The sequence below is a fragment of the Plutella xylostella genome, chromosome 25, assembly GCF_932276165.1.
Source record: "Plutella xylostella chromosome 25, ilPluXylo3.1, whole genome shotgun sequence".
Lineage (NCBI taxonomy): Eukaryota > Metazoa > Arthropoda > Insecta > Lepidoptera > Plutellidae > Plutella > Plutella xylostella.
The window spans coordinates 5,576,022-5,594,891 of NC_064005.1; the positions used below are offsets into that span (position 1 = coordinate 5,576,022).

General features: G+C 37.6%; 1 protein-coding gene across 4 annotated transcripts in view; it reads left to right on the forward strand.

Annotated features, from left to right (window-relative positions):
- The window catches only part of LOC105393805 (neural cell adhesion molecule 1), a 69,574-nt gene extending 53,214 nt beyond the window's left edge, over positions 1-16,360 (forward strand). For all 4 annotated transcript variants that reach the window (XM_038107226.2, XM_038107225.2, XM_038107227.2 and 1 more), the window contains exons 9-18: positions 316-446; positions 1,103-1,262; positions 5,281-5,442; positions 6,428-6,562; positions 9,524-9,700; positions 11,472-11,639; positions 12,337-12,594; positions 15,004-15,072; positions 15,175-15,245; positions 15,337-16,360. In XM_038107226.2, coding sequence (XP_037963154.2) covers positions 316-446; positions 1,103-1,262; positions 5,281-5,442; positions 6,428-6,562; positions 9,524-9,700; positions 11,472-11,639; positions 12,337-12,594; positions 15,004-15,072; positions 15,175-15,245; positions 15,337-15,639 — 1,634 coding nt within the window. In that variant the 3' untranslated portion in view covers positions 15,640-16,360. The remainder of the gene's footprint in view (positions 1-315; positions 447-1,102; positions 1,263-5,280; positions 5,443-6,427; positions 6,563-9,523; positions 9,701-11,471; positions 11,640-12,336; positions 12,595-15,003; positions 15,073-15,174; positions 15,246-15,336) is intronic.
- Positions 16,361-18,870: the final 2,510 nt, after the last annotated feature.

Genomic DNA, 18,870 nt, shown 5'->3' on the forward strand with positions numbered 1-18,870 from the left:
CTCGTATACTTACCTAAAGAAATGGATATCCATCCAAATAAAAAAAGTTAAAAAGCCGCTTTGATATTGAATGTGAGAAGAAAACATAATGCTTCGGTTTATTATGTTAAAAACGTAAAAGCTATTTCCAAGAAAGCCTCTTTTGTTCATTGAGCTCTGAAAAATATTGTAAACGTTATTTTCGGAAATAATACGAATAAATGGAAATGAAAGCACATAATCTATATTGGCAGTATTCAAGTCAGTCCCACACTCCCACTTGTAGCGTAGTAAAAATATAAAGGTACATAATTATATTGTACATTTTGTCCACAGATCCACCAGTGGTGTCCTTATCACTAGGGAGCACCCTCAACCCTCACGACATCAAGGAAGGCGACGACGTGTACTTCGAGTGTTCCGTGAAGGCGAACCCGAGGGAACATCGGATATCATGGTATCATAACGTGAGTGAGTCCCGTCTCTATTAAAAATCTTTATACTGTTACAAGATTAGAATATTGTGCAGTGTGCTCTATGTATGGATGAACAGGACTGTTGCCATCGCTTGAGATTCAATTAAGTAATTAACTAAGTTATTCTGTGCCTTTGAAATGGTTATTTATTTGCATTCAGTAACAACCCGTTCGCTCCAAATAAATAGATAATTATTAATGTGTCACGTGCGATATCGTTAAAACCGGGGCCATCACCTGAGTATAATGTACGTGTAATTTACGTTACACTATTATTTACAGAAAGTATATTATTAGGTATTCTATGAATGTTGCTGTCATTACTTGGACATGTAATCCTCAATCAGGACCTGAGAGTCCAGTCAGATCTTTATCTAAACCAATCTAGCGTCAATTGCTCAATAAATTCCCTCTATGCGATAGGGGAAAGTCGCCTTTTATTTCAGGTCTATTAATTTAATTGTCTAACCTGTATGGTTTATTTTCATTTTAAAAGCATTTTTCTATTTCATTAATTTATGTAGGCTTACGGATTTTCAGGATATCAAAAGCAGAGATGCTTTAAATTTTAACATTTTATTTTACCCACTCGAAAACCAGGCAATCTTTACATAGGTACATCTAACCTGATGCTAACTTTACAACAGGATAAACCAGTGCTGCACAATGTGGTCTCCGGCATCATCGTCAGCACCAAGAGTCTGGTGCGGCAGAAGGTGACCAGGGACGACGGCGGCGACTACTCTTGTAGAGCCACCAACGCCTTGGGGGAGACCTCCAGCCAACCCACCCATCTTAGCATACAGTGTAAGTACTAGGAGCAAAATATTATCATCCCGACTGACTACAAATCTCCTCCCCGCTACTGCAATCCTGGTAAGTACTTTATTCAGTGTTGTATCTGTTTTGTCTCGTCAACAATACAAAATGGAAATCAATCATTGTGTGATGAATAAACGCGGTGAAAGATTCGCAATTCAATAAGAACAAGTGAACGGAGATTACTTGGAAAATGTAATCGTGGAACCCCTTTTGTTTTCGATTGTCAACAGGGCTGCTTGTAAATTTCGTTTTCATAGACTGGGATCTGGTAAACAGAATCTGTAATTGCATAATAGAAACTGTCTAAAAGTTTTACTGTGTGCTCAATAACAATACAATACCTACTTAGTCCATGTGTAAAAATATCCACGAACTTGTAATTAATTAATAGGCTCCATCGCACAGGTGTGCATTTAACATCGATCGATAATAGTCTAATGGCTTTGCACGATTGCTTGTATAATTTATTACATTGAAAGTACTGTCTGTAAATTGGCACTTGGCATCAGTAGTTCATAGTTATAAATTAAACCCTGATCGTATTATTGGTACGTTCTACAACAGCTGTGTTTACAACGTAACTGTCAGCTGTTTAGAATCACTCATTACAAAATAAATCGATACATTTGTGTGGGCGTAAGAGTCACCACATTAAGTATAAAATGAAACAATAAAACACTTTTGATTAAAAAAAAAGATCCTGACGAATTGAGAACTTCCTCCTTTTTTTGAAGTCGGTTAAAAAGATAGATAGGCTATTTTTATTTTAGCCCTTGGATGTTTAAATCGATTCTATAAATACACGACTTACGTAATGTATAAAAAATAATTTGGTTTGGCTAATAATACAGATTATTTCAAAAGTGGTGTATGCCAAGTAATTCTGTTTGGTCCATTCCAGAAGAAGCAGTTTTTATAAAGCCCTTTAAGCTCCCGGACTATCAGTAGGGCCTCAAATCGTTTGCCAGCTGCGTATCAATCATTCATGAAGATCGTAACAGAGATTTGTAACAGTCAACGGGGTGCTGCTGCGACGGCAACGAAAAGTAATCAACGATTAATTATACCTCTTTTTGTTATTTCAGACTTTACGCAAAGAATTGTTTTGTTTGTGTTAGCTTTGATAAAATACAAAGTTTCTACGGGAGATATAATTTATTTTCTTTGTCTTTAAACGTTTGTTCTTTTCCTCCGGTTCGATTTGATTCTGATTATATGTAACAGAGTCTTTTCCTGAAAACAATAGTTATACATAAGACTACAAATTATGCACCTCCCATATTAGATAATTTCAAGTTGAGAAGTACTTTGAAGTTGACTTAGAAATATAGCACTGTTATTGGTTCCGAATGCATCCGTACCCAGTGATTGATGTTTTCAAAATTGAATAGCTCACAATCACAGGGGTATAATCGTGACAGTTCTGACATTGCGAAAAAGAGACGCTTAGCTACATTAAGCGTAAGAAAGAAACGTTAAGCTGTAAATGTTTTTTGTCCTTTTTGCTGAGGCGCCTGTTTACGTCAGTTCTCTGTGCCAAACAATGAAACAAATGAAAAATCTGTGCCAAACAAAGGCTGACAGTTACAACAAAATTTTCTAAATGCTATTTATTTTTGATTTGCTAGTGATTTGTGGGTGTTTATTAAGTTTATTAGACTATTATCATCACTTAACGAGTGTGTGACATGGGTGGGTGGATTTTGTTCGGTTGTATAGAGCATATTGAACGAAAACACGATGGAATGATGGATGAGATATATTTTCACATGTAAGTAGATACTATCAAGTTTAACAAGCTTACATTCATCATAGTACTATCTATTGGCTCGATTTTAATATAAAACGATACTAATTTTAATACTGTAAGGTCTTTTAGTATCAGTTTTAAGTAAAAATTACGAGGTACCATATCATAACAAATCACATGGTGTTGCAAGTTATTGAAAATTTATTTTACCCACAAATATTATAGTATGCAAAGAAAACACTAGAAATTGTAACGGACTCGGGTTGGGTTTACAAATGGGGCGCACGAATTCGGTTTTTGTGAAGATTGTATTTTGTAGAAGTCATTCTCCTCTTTCAAATGAGGTGCCTCTCATTGTGAGGAAACGTTCGTTTCGTTTTTTTCTTCTATGTGTGATTTCTTCTGTATAATATAAAGTTTATTGTATTGATACGAAATACGTGTTTCCTTTAAAAAAAACCCCATCACATATTTGGCCCACGATTATAATGCTCATGCTCATCCATTTATCTCTGCTTCATAGGTTTCCGACAGAAAAAAAAAATATCAAGAAAATGGATAGACATTACCGGTCGCACAAATTGGGAACCAAAGAAACATACAAAAATTGTGTTCGGCACATTTTGAAGAGGATTGTTTCGATTGGACGAAGACAATGAATCATACAATCAACTCAGTTTGTGTATATTAAACAATTATATTGAAATCAAATAAGTATGAGTAAAGTTTTTTTTCTTATATCGTCGGTTGACAGGAAAAACTCACTAAGGCAGATTTTTCAATATTCAGATAAATGTTATCTGGGTAATACAAACATTGAGAAACATTGAGACGCAACAGCATCAAAATTATTTCCCAGCAAAACTTTTATCTGGCTATTGAAAAATTAGCCTTTAGTGTCTTTTTCCTATCAACCGACGATACACTCAAGTTTTGTTTTTGTTATTATGATAAGTTAAATTTCCCCATATTTAGGTTTAATTTTTTTGTCGGCAACATCTATGGTTTGAGTGAGAAAGAGAATAGTGCACACGGCGATTGCCAGTCTAGAGGTAGTAGGTCTATGCTCACAATAGTACTCGTTTAATAGAAACTTGCAATTGTTTCAAAATATTCCCTTGCAATTCGCCATGATGAATGAATTGAAAGACAGCGTGCACGCCTACCCCCTGTGTCGCTGCCGACTGCGACAAATGTACGTTTTGTACGCTCTATTTATTACCTTTCGTCTCTTTCCCCCCTCTTTGTACCCCCAATGTACCCTCCTTTGTTCCGCGCACATAAAAGCGTTTACGTTACTTTTGATACGAACTGCAAACGGGCTTTTAACAAACTACTAGATTTTATCTCTGAAACCGACGGTTGACTTGAATTAAAGCATATATTTTAAATTATTGTTGTTTGTTTGTTTTAGTTTTGCGCGTTGTGTACCGAACTGTCGCTCTAGTTTTGTTTTAGTTCAGAGGTTAAGCTTACTGAGATTGACAAGTTGACAGAACAATGCAAGCTTTGTATTCCGACGAGTTACGTAACGACTCTGATAACCATTTATTTTTAATTCATATGCACTGGCCCACAAAGAAGTGCTAAGTACCAAGGTACTATCGTTTTATGGTAATTTAGTTATAAAGCTTAGAAGGACAACCAACCAAGCTTACTCTAGCTTTATTTATTCCCAACTTCTAAGAACAGTGAATCTGAAAAACGAAGTCAATATAAAAATGCTTGAAAATCATAACAATATTTTTGGCGCCGTGAGCTGTAATCTCTCGGCGGAAGTCTGCTTAACACGGGCAAATATTTGAGAGAGCTTAATGAAAACCTAAGGGGCCGCGCTCGGGGGTGCAATCCCTAACAAGATAAACGAATCACACTTTTGGAGTCGTAATTTCTTCGTCTGTATTTCTTTGATAACTTCAACGTCATAATGTGTTATAACTTCAACTTATTCCGACGCGCTCTTATAGCGCTATTTCACTCAAGCTATTCCTTTCCTCCTCTGTAATTAAGATACGAAACGGAAACCGCTACAATTTATACCTACACTCACTTGTGAACGCCGGCGGTATGAATTTGAAACGCTGTACTAAATTATTCGTAAATCTTGTTTGAATTTAAAATTGAGCTTTTGCTGCTATCAAAGCATCGTATGCTAAAAACTTAATTCCTGCGAGATGCCTTATTTGAATTTACTTAACTTTCAAGGTTTTGAGTAAAAGTTAGTTAAAAAACATGTACTTTTTTGCTACACAGATGCGCCAGTGTGTGAGCATTCGTCGCCACAAGTACTAGGAGCGCAGCTGGACGAGGCGTTGCGAGTTCGCTGCTCGGTCACCGCCAACCCGCCGGACGTCACGTTCTTCTGGCAGTTCAACAACAGCGGCGAGAGCTTGGACGTCTCGCCTTCCAAATCTGGTAAATGTGTAGTCTACTTCCTGTAGCGCTGTGTTGTCCTGGTGTGAAATGGAATTTTATGCGTCCCGGACGACGGAATGTTTACCGTCTGTTGGTCAGTATATCCGATGTGCTGATCAATATAACATTAATTACGGAACCAACACTAAAATCCCGGAGTAAGCATAATTATATGTTCTTACACATGTTGGTATTTAACGTTAGTATGGAAAGTTAGTAATGAACAACCCGTTATACTTAGCCTATGTGATCTTTTTCATTCACCCTCATGGCCTCTCTAATAATACTTTAATCACATTCTAACCTTCAAGGGCAATTCTAGTTAACCCTGTAATTCACGTGCTATCAAAGTTAACTGAAGACCTTGTTATTACATCCACTTCACTGCAAAGCGAGCGTGCGTATATGAGATTACAAAGTTCAGTACATTTCATATCGATTTTCAGTTTATTGATTCGCAAATACTTAACAAGCTATAAAACGGGTTGGATGCCTGAAAACTTTGCGCAGTCATTTTAAAGTTGGGTTTACAGTTATAACAGTTGTACATGTCTTTCCGTACAAGGATTAGTATTGATGTTAGATAAGCCAATATCCATAGTTGAAGAAAACACGACAGATCGGTACTATCTGTAGTATTGCTCTTTTATATTGAAAATCGTTAGTATCGATCTCACATAGTATCGAGGATGCACAAAAGTAGCCCCAAGTAACAATTATGAACTACAAGCTCTTCCCGCGAGCTTTGCTTCGCTTTAAAAAGTTCACCCGTGGGAATTCCACGATAAAAAGTAGCCATCGTGTGTTAATCCAGGGTATCAGCTCACTCCATACCAAATTATACATTAAAATCGGTTCAGCCGTTTTGACGTGAAAAAGTAACAAACATACACACACACTCATACTCACACACTTTCGGATTTATAATAATAGTAGGAATCTTTATAAGTAAATACATAAATAAATAATACATATTTTTGTCCAGGAACAGCGAACGGCAGCATGAGCCAGCTGAGCTACAAGCCACAGAGCGAGCGCGACTACGGCACGCTGAGCTGCCGCGGCACCAACGCCGTGGGCCGGCAGCTCGAGCCCTGCGTCTTCCAGATTGTTCCAGCCGGTATGTGAATATTTACGGCAGGTGCAGAGAAATCTAACCCTCTCTCATAGTAACATTGCTTCTGAGGGGGTCAAGTCTCTGTGCCTTGTGTGTATGTAGATAGGAAATATTCATGGCACGACTACGGCACGCTGAGCTGCCGCGGCACCAACGCCGTTGGGCGGCAGGTCCAGCCCTGCGTCTTCCAGATTGTACCGGCAGGATTGAACGCTTTCCCTTTCAAAATAGGTACACTCGCAAGCAATGAAAAAGTTCCACTTTCAAAATACCGACACCAAATGGCCCTTTTTTACATTTAATAGGAAATGTGAAGAAAATAAATATGTTTTCAGTTTTTAACATGTCACTAAGTTAGTTTTTCCGTTTAGGAATAATTTTGTGCTTAGACACACTGGATCTTTTTCATTGCCCGTGAGTGTATATTATCTTGTCTATCATTGCATGCAATTATGAGATTCAGTAAAAAATTACCTAGGAACATCCCATGGTATAAATTCAGGTGACCGACAACAACAAAAGTTGTATAGAATGACCTTCTAATTCACATCCAGCTAACTGCACTATTTTTGCAATACCCTGTATAAATACTTAAGTATAATTTTTAGTAGTCTCACTTTGATGCAGCTAGCTTTATTAAAAACGAGTTAGCTATTTCATTTTTTACTCGTGAAAAGCGCAGAACATTTATAAACTAGCACACATATTTGGAAAGCTTCAAACCCAATTTGAGCGATGAATCTGAGAGCTAACAAATCGCGGCTTGGGTTCGTGGAAGCTTTTAATTTAGAAAACTTTGTATTTAACTTTTTTATGTTGCGTTGAAAATCGTTTTATTAAAACCACTTTATTTTTCTAAATATTACGTACTTAACCGATTTCTTAAAATGGTGTTACCATATTATAAATTTAACAGCCTGTTGGAACGTAGATTAAATAAACATAAGTTATTTTTCGTTCTCCATTCACGCTTTACAGCACAATGGCAAGTGAAATTATAATTGAAATATCAGTCAGACTAAGCTGCCATGGAAACTCATAGAATACGCTCCGATTCAACCTAACGGTTGCACGTTTTCTAATTTTAGCTCGCTTTTAGCGGCACACTTCGCCAAATCTCATAACTTTGGCCGCGAGTGCTCTACGAAATATGAGTTAGCACTGAGGTGCATGGCGCGATACAAAGCCATTTAATATCCTTGCAGGTACACTATTCTGGGGAATAAGGAAATTCTATTGTATATTAAATCGCAGATATTATGACATTATTATGCACAATGTTTTTCAACTTGTTTTTACGTACAAACATATTGCACCCATATAAATACATAAAAGTCTTGTGCAATGATTTAATCAGGGCACTTCTGAACTATGACAAGTACATTCATGTACTCATTTTACGATTAGTTGATGAGCCTTCAGTTTTCGGGGTGTATCGTTTCTCATAATTGTTTAAGCCTACAGGGATACAATTTATATTTCAGTTACCACTTAAATGATCAAGGAACGTAGTCAGATTATTCTACCTACTACCCACTGGGCCATAATTCTTTTACACATAGACTACCATTTGTTGCGCATGGAATAGAGACATTGTTTTTGTGATGAATCTATCCTCAATAAAACAACGCCATGGCATGTCTCTATTTTCATGGAAAATGTTTGTACAACTTGTAAAAAAGTATTGCATAAAAGGATTCAATATTGTTTATCCTGTTGGCGCCGAAAAAAAAACAATTCATGTAGATCTTGCATAATATTAATTAATTATATTTGTATTGTAATAGGTAAATTAATAATAAATAATTAACTATACTAAGCGTTATGCTCGGTACCCAGTGTAACGGTTTTGTTGTGAGTATCTTGTTTACGACATTGTAGGTTTCCTGAAAATTAAAACCTAAATGAGTATTAATAATTAGCACAACCTTTAAATTTCTTTAAAACCTTTCAAATAGTCTTTTTATGTGGGTGAGCGACGGTCGCCATCCTACTGGCTCTTTAACGAAATGAATTCAGAGAGGATTCTCTAAAAGTCATAGTTTTAAGAACCCTGGGAGCGGCGCTATTTTCCCCATCCAATTCTTTTATCTTCAAAGAAGTGGCATCTTCTGAGCAGAAGTGTGCGTTTGAAGTTAATTTCCTGCCATAAACTGTAAAGTGAAGACTGGTTAACCCTTAAGGCGCAGTGTGCTTTTAACGACTAGATCACACCATTTTTACGATAAAAAAATCTTGAAAAAAACCTGTATGAAACCTTTTGTTTTCGCTCAGTGAAAGTTTATGCTGTCAAGAGGGTAATATTTTTTTATCTTCGTAAAAGCTTCTGCTAACAATAGGTTTATATAAAAATAAAATAGGTATGTGCAATCTTTTTGCATTGTCATTCTAATTAAATGGCAGTGTCTGCCAGCACATCCATTTATTCAGTCTTTTCTAAATTACTTTTATTTCAACATGGTGGTCGGTGCGGGTGACCTACTTTTGAGCAATTTTCTTTTATTATTTTTAGTAAGTTTAGAAACCTTTGATAACATCGCTTTGCTGCTGAGTGCTGCAATTTGTATAAAATCTGGAAAGTTAATTTTAACTAACTTCATTCAAAATACTACCACTGTACTCTAGTTGCTATGTAACTAAAATTTGACTAATGAATTATTTTGCCGGTCATACGAAGACGGCTCTAGTTCAATCCTCTCTTTGCATTGTTATAAAAGTCCAATACCTATACGTGTGTCGTATAACCTGCCGTTTATTTCTACAAAATATTTCCACCAACGAACTCTTGGATTGATTTGAATACCTACGTCTATATTTCTTAAAATTAGCAGGTACCGACTGAAAAAACGCGTTCAGGCGATAAGTGCTCATTTGTTCACATTCAATTTACTGTTCCATAACTATTATTTTTGATTTATGATAAAGTGTATTAATAAATAAACATATTCCATGTGTTCCTGATAGCCCGTCCGTCAGCGCCGCGCAACTGCTCGCTGCAGGCCGGCAACTCGTCGGAGGGCGGGTGGCTGGTGGTGCGCTGCGTGGCCGGCTACGACGGCGGCCTGCCGCAGGCATTCGTGCTGGAGGCACTGGACCCTGGCAGCGGGAGGATACGGTTCAACGCTACTGTTAATGAAACTGGTTAGTTATTGATTACTGCGGTTAAACTAGGTGGAGGCAGACCTACGGGCTAAAAGCACTGGAAACAGGCAGTAGCTAGATCAAGTACAGTGAAGAAACAGGTTCTTATAGATTACTGCGGATGAGCTAGATGGAGGCAGACCTTCGAGCTAAAAAACACTGGACGCAGTCAAAGGCTTCATGTGGTACTGTGAATGAAACAGGGCTAAAATAACTGGACGCAGTCAGTGGCTAGATCCAGTTCGGTGGATGAAACAGGTTTGTGAATTTAAAATAATTACCAGCTAGGTGTCTCAGAGGTGACTCGTGATCAACTGGTATCTGCATGTTGGCAACTCATCGTAGGGTGGGTGGCTGGTGGTGCGCTGCGTGGCCGGCTACGACGGCGGCCTGCCGCAGGCCTTCGTGCTGGAGGCACTGGACCCTGGCAGTGGGAGGATACGGTTCAATGCTACTGTTAATGAGACAGGTTAGTGATTGATTACTGCGGTTAAACTAGGTGGAGGAAGACATTCGAGCTAAAAGCACTGGACACGTCAAGCAGTGTACGCCAATAGTCTACGTCTAGCAGTGGTATGCTATAGGCTGATGATGACTGTTGATTAACTAGATGAAGGCAGACCTTCGAGCTAAAAGCGCTGGACGCAGTCAGTAGCTAGATCCGGTTCTGTGGATGAAACAGGTTTGTGATGTTGAAACAATAACCAGCTAGATGGATCAGATGTGACTCGTGATCTACTGCTGGCTCCATGTTGGCAACTCGTCGGAGGGCGGGTGGCTGGTGGTGCGCTGCGTGGCCGGCTACGACGGCGGCCTGCCGCAGGCCTTCGTGTTGGAGGCGCTGGACCCCGCCAGCGGGAGGATACGGTTCAACGCTACTGTTAATGAAACTGGTTAGTTATTGATTACTCTAGGTGCAGAACTTTGAGGTAAAAAGCACTAGACTCAGTCAGAGGTTAGATCCGGTTCTGTAAATGAAAAAGGTTTGTGATTGATTACTGCTGATGATGTTATAGATGAAACCAGTGGTGTGATTTGGGTGAGGCTTACGTCCAGCAGTGGACTGCTATAGGCTGATAGTGAATGCTGATTGATGAGATGGATGAAAGCAGACCTTCGAGCTAAAAGTACTGGACGCAGTCAGTAGAAATAAAGTGTCAATAACTAAACTATAGCGTACATTTTTGTAAGATATGAGTTATATACATAATTTTATTATAGTGAATGAACTATCTGTTTACAGAAATCTCGATTTCAATGAAACGTTATGTTTCATTTTTTTTTTTTTATTATTCAGCCTTTTCACTTTACCTCGTAAACTGAAAATTTATAAAAGCAAATTTACTCGTGTATAATAAACGTTCCATTTAATACCTAGGTATTTCTATTCAAGAAATTGTTCCATTTAATATTTATTGGCCACTTCACCGTTTCTTTACTAGCAGTTACAATTAGGTCGTTTTCAGTTAACTTTTAAATATATTAAGAAGTAAAGAATACAGTTACTTTGTAAATTATTCATTAAGTACCTAATAATAATTAATAAACTAGCCAAGTAAGGCATAATTATGGCATTTTCAATTGGAATAAAAATTCTCAACTTTTTACACAACACGGTCTTGTTTCAAACGACCAATGATATATCTATTAGGTATACATTTTTGGTCTTCAGGCTGTTAATTTGGCTTAACTCATCTTCCAACAAACCTAGTTGTTTTATCCTATTTCTGCAATCACACAGCTAAGATCTAACACACAATTTCCCCGGCAGATGGCCTCGCAACCTTCAAGCTGGATCTGTCGCAGCTGTCTTCAGGGCAGCTCGAAAACGAGGTGGATGCCACATTCAACCTGCTCATATACGCCAGGAACCTGAAGGGCGAATCGGAAAGGACATTACTAGAAAATATCGCCTTTAATGACGCCGCTAGACGAACAGGTGAGACTTTTAAAACGTCGAAAATTGGTTTTAATTGGTGTGTTACTGGCAAGTGGTAAATTGGACGGTCTGAGTTTCATTCCACACCGCAACCCCAATTTCATATTTATGAGCGAAATTGAATCAATAGCTTAGTGTTTGTTTTATTTTTAGCATGATACACAGTTTTGCATCAATTACTCTGCCCATTCACGTTTTTCAGATCATCTTAGATTGCTCTTTTATTCAGTCTATAGCGAAATTTCAATTAGTGCACTCCTCACTTTACAGAAACTCCATTTAGAGTTCTGACGTTGAAGCCTTTATTTAGGATTCCGTTTTTAACCAAATTCCAATTTTAAATATGCGCGTATTTTTCTTACTACTTCGTGAAAAGTTCGTATTGGGCCTTTGAATGGCTTTCCAGCAGTATTCTTTCGTAGTTTTTGTATTTAAAAGACAAAAAAAGTTGTTACAATTATTTTTATAATGACTAATACCGTAAATGATGTTATCCAAAGGAACAAATAAGTGTGAAGTCATACATTTATTACTAAATTACGCAAAAAATATTACATAGATAAAAAAAATGTACACTGACCTTACTAAAGTCATATTTGTTACAATTTTTATAACCAATGTATGTCCAACATCTATGGCAAACTGTAACTATTTAAAACCAACCAATAAAACCTTCCCTCCAACCATCCAACAACAGACGGCAAAGGCGCGATGGCCGGCATGACGCTAGGCCTAGTGGTGGCGGCGGCGCTAGGGGCTGCGCTGGCCACGGGCGGCGTCGCGCTAGCCGCCCTGTGCGCCCGCCGCCGCCGCGCGCGCGCCCCACACAAACACCCTCCCGGAGACATGCTGGAGCTGAGCGACGGCGGCCGCCGGTACGTCGTCGCCTACACCATCAAGTCCAGTCCGGAGCTGAAGACTCCTGATCCTCAGCCCGATATATTGAATGCGCCAGGTGAGGGTTTGTTTTGTATGTGTTGGCGTAGTTTTAGACCTAAAAGGTTTATAATAATGGATTACATATTCTATAATACTAATTGATTCGTTTTTGTTTCGTTCAATATTGATAATGATAAGTACACACGGCAACCTTAAATGGTTGGCAGGGCACACTAACGTAGGTAGTGTATGTGTGTGTCGGCGACGTCGACGTAATTATTTAGTTCTGGGCAACCCACACACGGATATTGTAAGCATGTAGTTGTGCCAGTGACAATGATTCATTGTTTTTATGATATGAAGCAAAATTTTGCAAGACATTGTAATAGATTGAATGGCTCAGTTGGTATGATACAAGACTTACAATAATTACGGTATGGTGGTTCAAATCCCACTGAACTTACAACATTCCTTTTTTGTTTTTTTTTATAGATTTAATTTATTTTTTAAGATGGTTAATAATAGTATTTATATATACGAATAAAAGCAACACAGAAAGTAAATGAAACAAGTTATTAAGTGTTAAAATTACCAAATTTATTCTTGCCGTAACATAAACATTAAAGATGTTACGTTTTTGTTGTTTTTCATTTTAAAACATAGTAATTATAGTTTATATTAATAAGGAAAATTTTCAATTAGCAGTTTTAAATCATAATAAACATCAGAAAAGGATGGACTGGCTGGTTTACTAAAGTAAATAGGCAAGTCATTAGTTATATGAATCAACATGTTAATTAGCTAGAAATAAGATAACTTATTCCAACCTCAGTAACAATAACATCATTAACACATTGGCTTACCCATAATTGTAAATAATAATAAGCATTTAACAAAAAAACTAAAATCTTATACAAATGGAAAAATAAAAATTACTGAGCTAACCCCAATAACTATAATTTTCGCCACTTTTTCGCCATAATATCTTACGTCCATCCTTATCTGACTTAAAGGACTTTTCATCACTAAATATCACCTCATTGTTGCACCAATCAAAGTTTAAAATAGTCAGTCGCAAAACGCACTCTGTTTCGACGATGCTGATCGGTTAGAGCAATTTTCTTCGTCGGCCTCCGACACCGCAACCCAGCAGCACGCAAGTGAACCCGTACGGTTTGTAGGGATAGATTATGTGTTGTGGCCGTAGAACGGGTGCTGCAGAACGGATCGGCGCTATGTGCAGCTACGATTTCTCGATGGCGTAGTGATGCATCCGTATAGACGACTATTGTCTACATGTCCCGAATCTGCGTATCGGAGAACCCATAATTGAACAGTTCTCCTCTGCAAACAAAAAAAAACAAATACTTAGCTTATACAAATACAAATATTCTAACAGTTAAATAAAATATTTGCAATTCTATGTTACTTACCGTTAAACGTCTTGCGATTTCACTAATTGTAATGTTTTGTTCATATAAATACGATTATCTCCGCCTTTTTGAACATGGTTAAGTAACTTTCCATAGTGACTGCGAAGAGTAATTAATTAAATTTGCAAATCACAAAGTGAATCACTTTGCAGACGCAGAGGTGAATTGTCACTAAAACTAAAAACTAATTTCGTTTATTCATATTGTATGAGGGTAGAATGGTTTTACTTCTCAAATGAAGAACGAATCATATATTTTAGCGAAGAGAAATAGTCGACAGCTATGCAGCTTGTAGTCATTTGTCAATTTCAAATAAATTTATTTCATACTCAACAGCGTTTAAATTAACGCTAAATTTAAATAAAGTAAAATAAAATTACCCATCAGTGGACTCGAACTCACGACCTATGTTTCATAAGTCTAACATACTACCAATGAGCTACGAAGAGTATAGCTACAAGCTGTGAAATTTTGCTTCAAGTCAATTTTATAACTATTTGACTTACTCGACCGGTTGATATTTTTATGTCACAGCTGGTGTAAGGGCGTTTGCCTACGCGCAAACTCGTTTGTGCTGTTGTGTGTGTGTGTGTGGTTTGTTACTGGTGTATTTACCGATTTCTGCTTTATTGCACACATAGACCACGTTAGTGTGCACACATACACTACGTTTGTGTGCCCTGCCAACCATTTGGAGATGCCGTGTGTACAATAATGCTCTTAGCTAACATATCTTAATATCCATTAGCATTCAATATCTGAAATCGGCTCCAAATACATTAATTTATATTACGCTGCTAAAACTATACTTATTCCATTACCTTCTGTTCGTACAAACCCAAATAGGTTCGGATATTGAGATAAAAAGGAATGAAATATCGAATACTTACCCACCTTCATAAAACGTCGGCTTTCATAAAAATGTCGATGAAAGTCGTATCCTGTGGCGCTCAACAGAAAATATTGTGTTTGCATGGCATTGTTTGGCCGCGTAAAAATAGCGGAGGCATAATCTATTGAACGCTCACGCTGTCTTCATTTTTTATTTATAGATTCCGAGCATCAAACGACGCAGTGCCTAGGCGATACTGCCGAGTGGCCAAGTATAAAAGAGATTAGAGGTGAGATTGTATATTAAAACATAATATTTTATTGCAAAAACAAATTCTCATTGTCTCTCGCCTAATGCGTGATTAAAATCATACTTTTTTTTTATTTAACAGAAGACTGGACCAAGCCGAGCGTGGTGTTTTCAGCCGAAGATCTAGCGCTGCTCGACTCGACAGCGCCGCTGGTACGTAAACCAATCACATTATTACTCGTACTCACTACTTACCTAAACGTCTAAAATTACACAAAGGCTAATTCACTAAAACATTCCACAGGTCTCCTCCGGCGAATTAGTGCCGCGGAGTCAAGAAGACATTCTGAACCAGAACTTGGCAGGCCAGCCAATTACTGTAAATAACTTTGCGGGCAACTTCAGCCCGACACTTGGCAGTCCGAACTTTGTCTGTCCGAACGGGAACGTGGAGTCTCCGTTCGGGAGCCAGAGCCTGGGCCTGACGGGGCCTACGCTGAGCTCGGGCAGCCTGGCGGCCTCCACGCTGCACCGGACCAAGGGCAAGGCGCGGCGGCGCGAGCACGTCATCGCCGAGAATGTGCCGGGCCCGGAGAGCTGTGTGTGAACGGACTTAGTGACGTCACAGATTAAATGATACTGTGACTACATAAGTGACGGTGACGAAAACTGTGTTGTCTTTTGTTTAATCGGTTTAAGGATTTCATGCCAAAGTTGTGTTTGTTACGGTTTTGTCGGCTCGCGGTGTAAAAAGTCTCGGGAATACGTTTTTATACTTGTATTGGTTAGGATGAAAGTTAATGGAAAGGGAGTTTCGGTGTAGTAAATTGCTCAAATTATCATCATTATAACTTGAGAACCAGATATTGTGACCCTGTAAATAAAATGTTAAAACTGTACATTTAAACAGAATGTGCTCTGCTTGTAGATTATTCCTATTTATTTATGTTAATAAAATGGTTGTGTGAGTGTTAACAATGATAGACTAATATTTTATATCGAAAGTTGTAAGAAGCTTTTCTTATTGATATACCTACCTACTTATAATTTTTGCAAATGTACCTATTTAGTGAATTTGTAAATATTTGTACCCACTCCTATAATTAACTAGGTAGCGATATTTTAATAATGATTATAAAAGTGTAAATGTTTCCAGTTTTCGTTGATTCTATTGCATAGAGTTTAATAACATTAAGAACAGACATTTGTAACAAAGTTTTGTTAAAATCAAACTGTTGTAGTTGTAAAGAAAACCATACGAAATTAGTTGTCAGTCTAATATGATTCGATATGACAGTTTTATATTTAATAAAAAATACTTTTATTTATTTAACGTTTTTTACTAAGCTATTTATACCCTTTAATTTATGTAACCCCTGCAATTTCATCATCATCTACCACGGTGACTAGGCCTACTCTATAATCTTTGAGGGCCAGAGGCCAGAACTAACACATTATGTCCTCAGAAATGCTCTACCTAATAAGTTGGTATGGCAGTCCCGATTAGTACAATCACGAGCAACAAAAAAGTTCCAGTGGCAATGGCACATGGAACCTATTCATTGCTCGTGACTGTAGTAACCGAAACATAATCACAAGACATACACATTAGCAGAAATAACACGTTCCCGCCAGAAACCAAAACACTTTACATTTTAGATGAAACGTTAACAAACAGCTTCAGCTAGACGTCTCAAATTTCCCTTTGTGATTTCAACAGATAAATAAGGGGAAAAGGTTTCCTATTTACTGTTTATTAACCGAGTCATTCTGGGAGTTCTTTCTTCTTACAACAATCGTAGTCGTAATGTGTTTTTGTCCTTCACCGCAACAGACAGAAACAATGCTAGCGATTCTGAAAGCAGTTTAAATTTAGCACTGTCATACTTTAATTCTTTGGTTTAAACTAATTCTCCAGATTCTTATTTTAATCTAATCTGAACAAAGTATTGCAAAAAATCTATGCAAAATGATATTTTATGTCTTTTACTTCCCTATTAATTTCAAATTCATTTCTCTAATCCATAACTAGCCCATGTATATTAACATTTCTCAGATTCGATTATTGAGTACAGAATCACTGCCTTTGGGTAGGATTCTGCTCGACAATAGCTCTCCACAAGCTCTCCTTATTACACTGAGACAAACAGATAAGAAAAAACCTCGGTTAGAAAAACAAGCCATGTTTTTGTCTGTTAACTTAAAGAGTCCGCAGTCGTCGTCATTGCTAGTAGTTCAAATATTGACGGAGCCAACAAATCGACTGTCAGAAACGGTCTCGCAATGTTTGACCTAAACAAAAGCTAATTACAGACTGCGATGAATCATTCACTCTTCGCTTAAATAACCACTCTTCAGGCAATTTTCATGAACAATGAGACCACGCCTTTGTACCAAGCTCCGATGTCGGATTTGGGCGGAAAATTTAGATACATTTTGATCTCTTCTTGTTACAAATTTGATGACATTAATGTTTTGGCTTCCGCTGTTGTTAAGTAACCCTTTTGATGTCCTTTGGAGTAAAGAGTTTGAAAGATATTGGATAATTTTGATTCTATGAACGTAATACTGAGTTGAAATTATAATTACCTGCTAACTTTTATTTATATATTAATTATTGCACAAATATAAACATAAGTGTACAACCAATGATGAACTTAATTCTACAATCATTTTCTACCAGTCAACCTACAGGGAGGTGCAAGAAAGTCTAGTTTACAATAACTATTGTAAATTAACCTGAGCATGAATAACCTGTTCAATTGCAAATTAGTAAAATAAAAAAATAAATCAGTCCTATTTATTCAAATTCACAAGCATTAGCTCAGTGTAGGCCAGAGACAAATAATTGTGTTACCGGTTTTAAATTTCATAGCCGCTTTCATTCGACAAAGTTTCCGTAACTAAATTCTAATGTGTAAGTAGGGAATTCGGGTAACTTAGTATGGAATAAATATTTATTGGGGAGCTTCCAATTTAAAACTCTTATCAGTCCGCTTGGGCATTGTTGGCCCTTCGTCCTAAAATGGAAAGTTTTTTCGGGATTGATAATCGGATATCGGCTCCAATTTCCGGCCACGGCCGACGAGCGATGGGAAAACCTAAATAAGGACTGACTATGGGTGAGGCTCGATTGGTGCGTTGCGCTGGGTTACGTTGAGGCGTTTCAAAGGAAGATAGCTTATCCGTATTAGCGAATTTCATAATTATATGTATAGTAAAGTTAGTGGGCTGGTTTTTTGAACCGTAGTCAACCATTGGTCAAAGTCACGTTTCAAGCATGACTATTATTTTGCTGTTTTTTAAGTAATGTAATTGCAATAATTTTAGATCAAAAGTTAGGTATCTCCGCTTCTAAAACTGTTATAACGTAGCACTGCGTAGCACTCATTTGTCATTACTGTCGAAGAATAAATGTTATTTATTCAATCTGCTGTTGGCTACTCTGTGATGTTGCGCTAAGCACGTATGATATTGAGTTGGGGATATATTCTGTGGTCGGCCAGCGGACTGCGCGCCTGCCCAGCATAACAATGTGAGTACCTACTTTCCAATCCAATAACACATATGACTAAACGGTACTGTAAAATGTAACTGGATTATTTTGCTTCATAATTAGAGTCGTGGTGTGAGGGATGTCTCGGCTCTCATTCATGCGGTCGTGGGTTCGAATCCTGACATTTACCACTGAATTCTTCAAAAATAAGAATTTATGTACAATTATAACACGTCGTAAAACAAAGACAGCATCACAAATCTCTGCAAGGATATAATATACCTCATTCAATTGTATTATTAAGACGTTTTTACAGTATTATTCCCATCGACACGAGTTGAA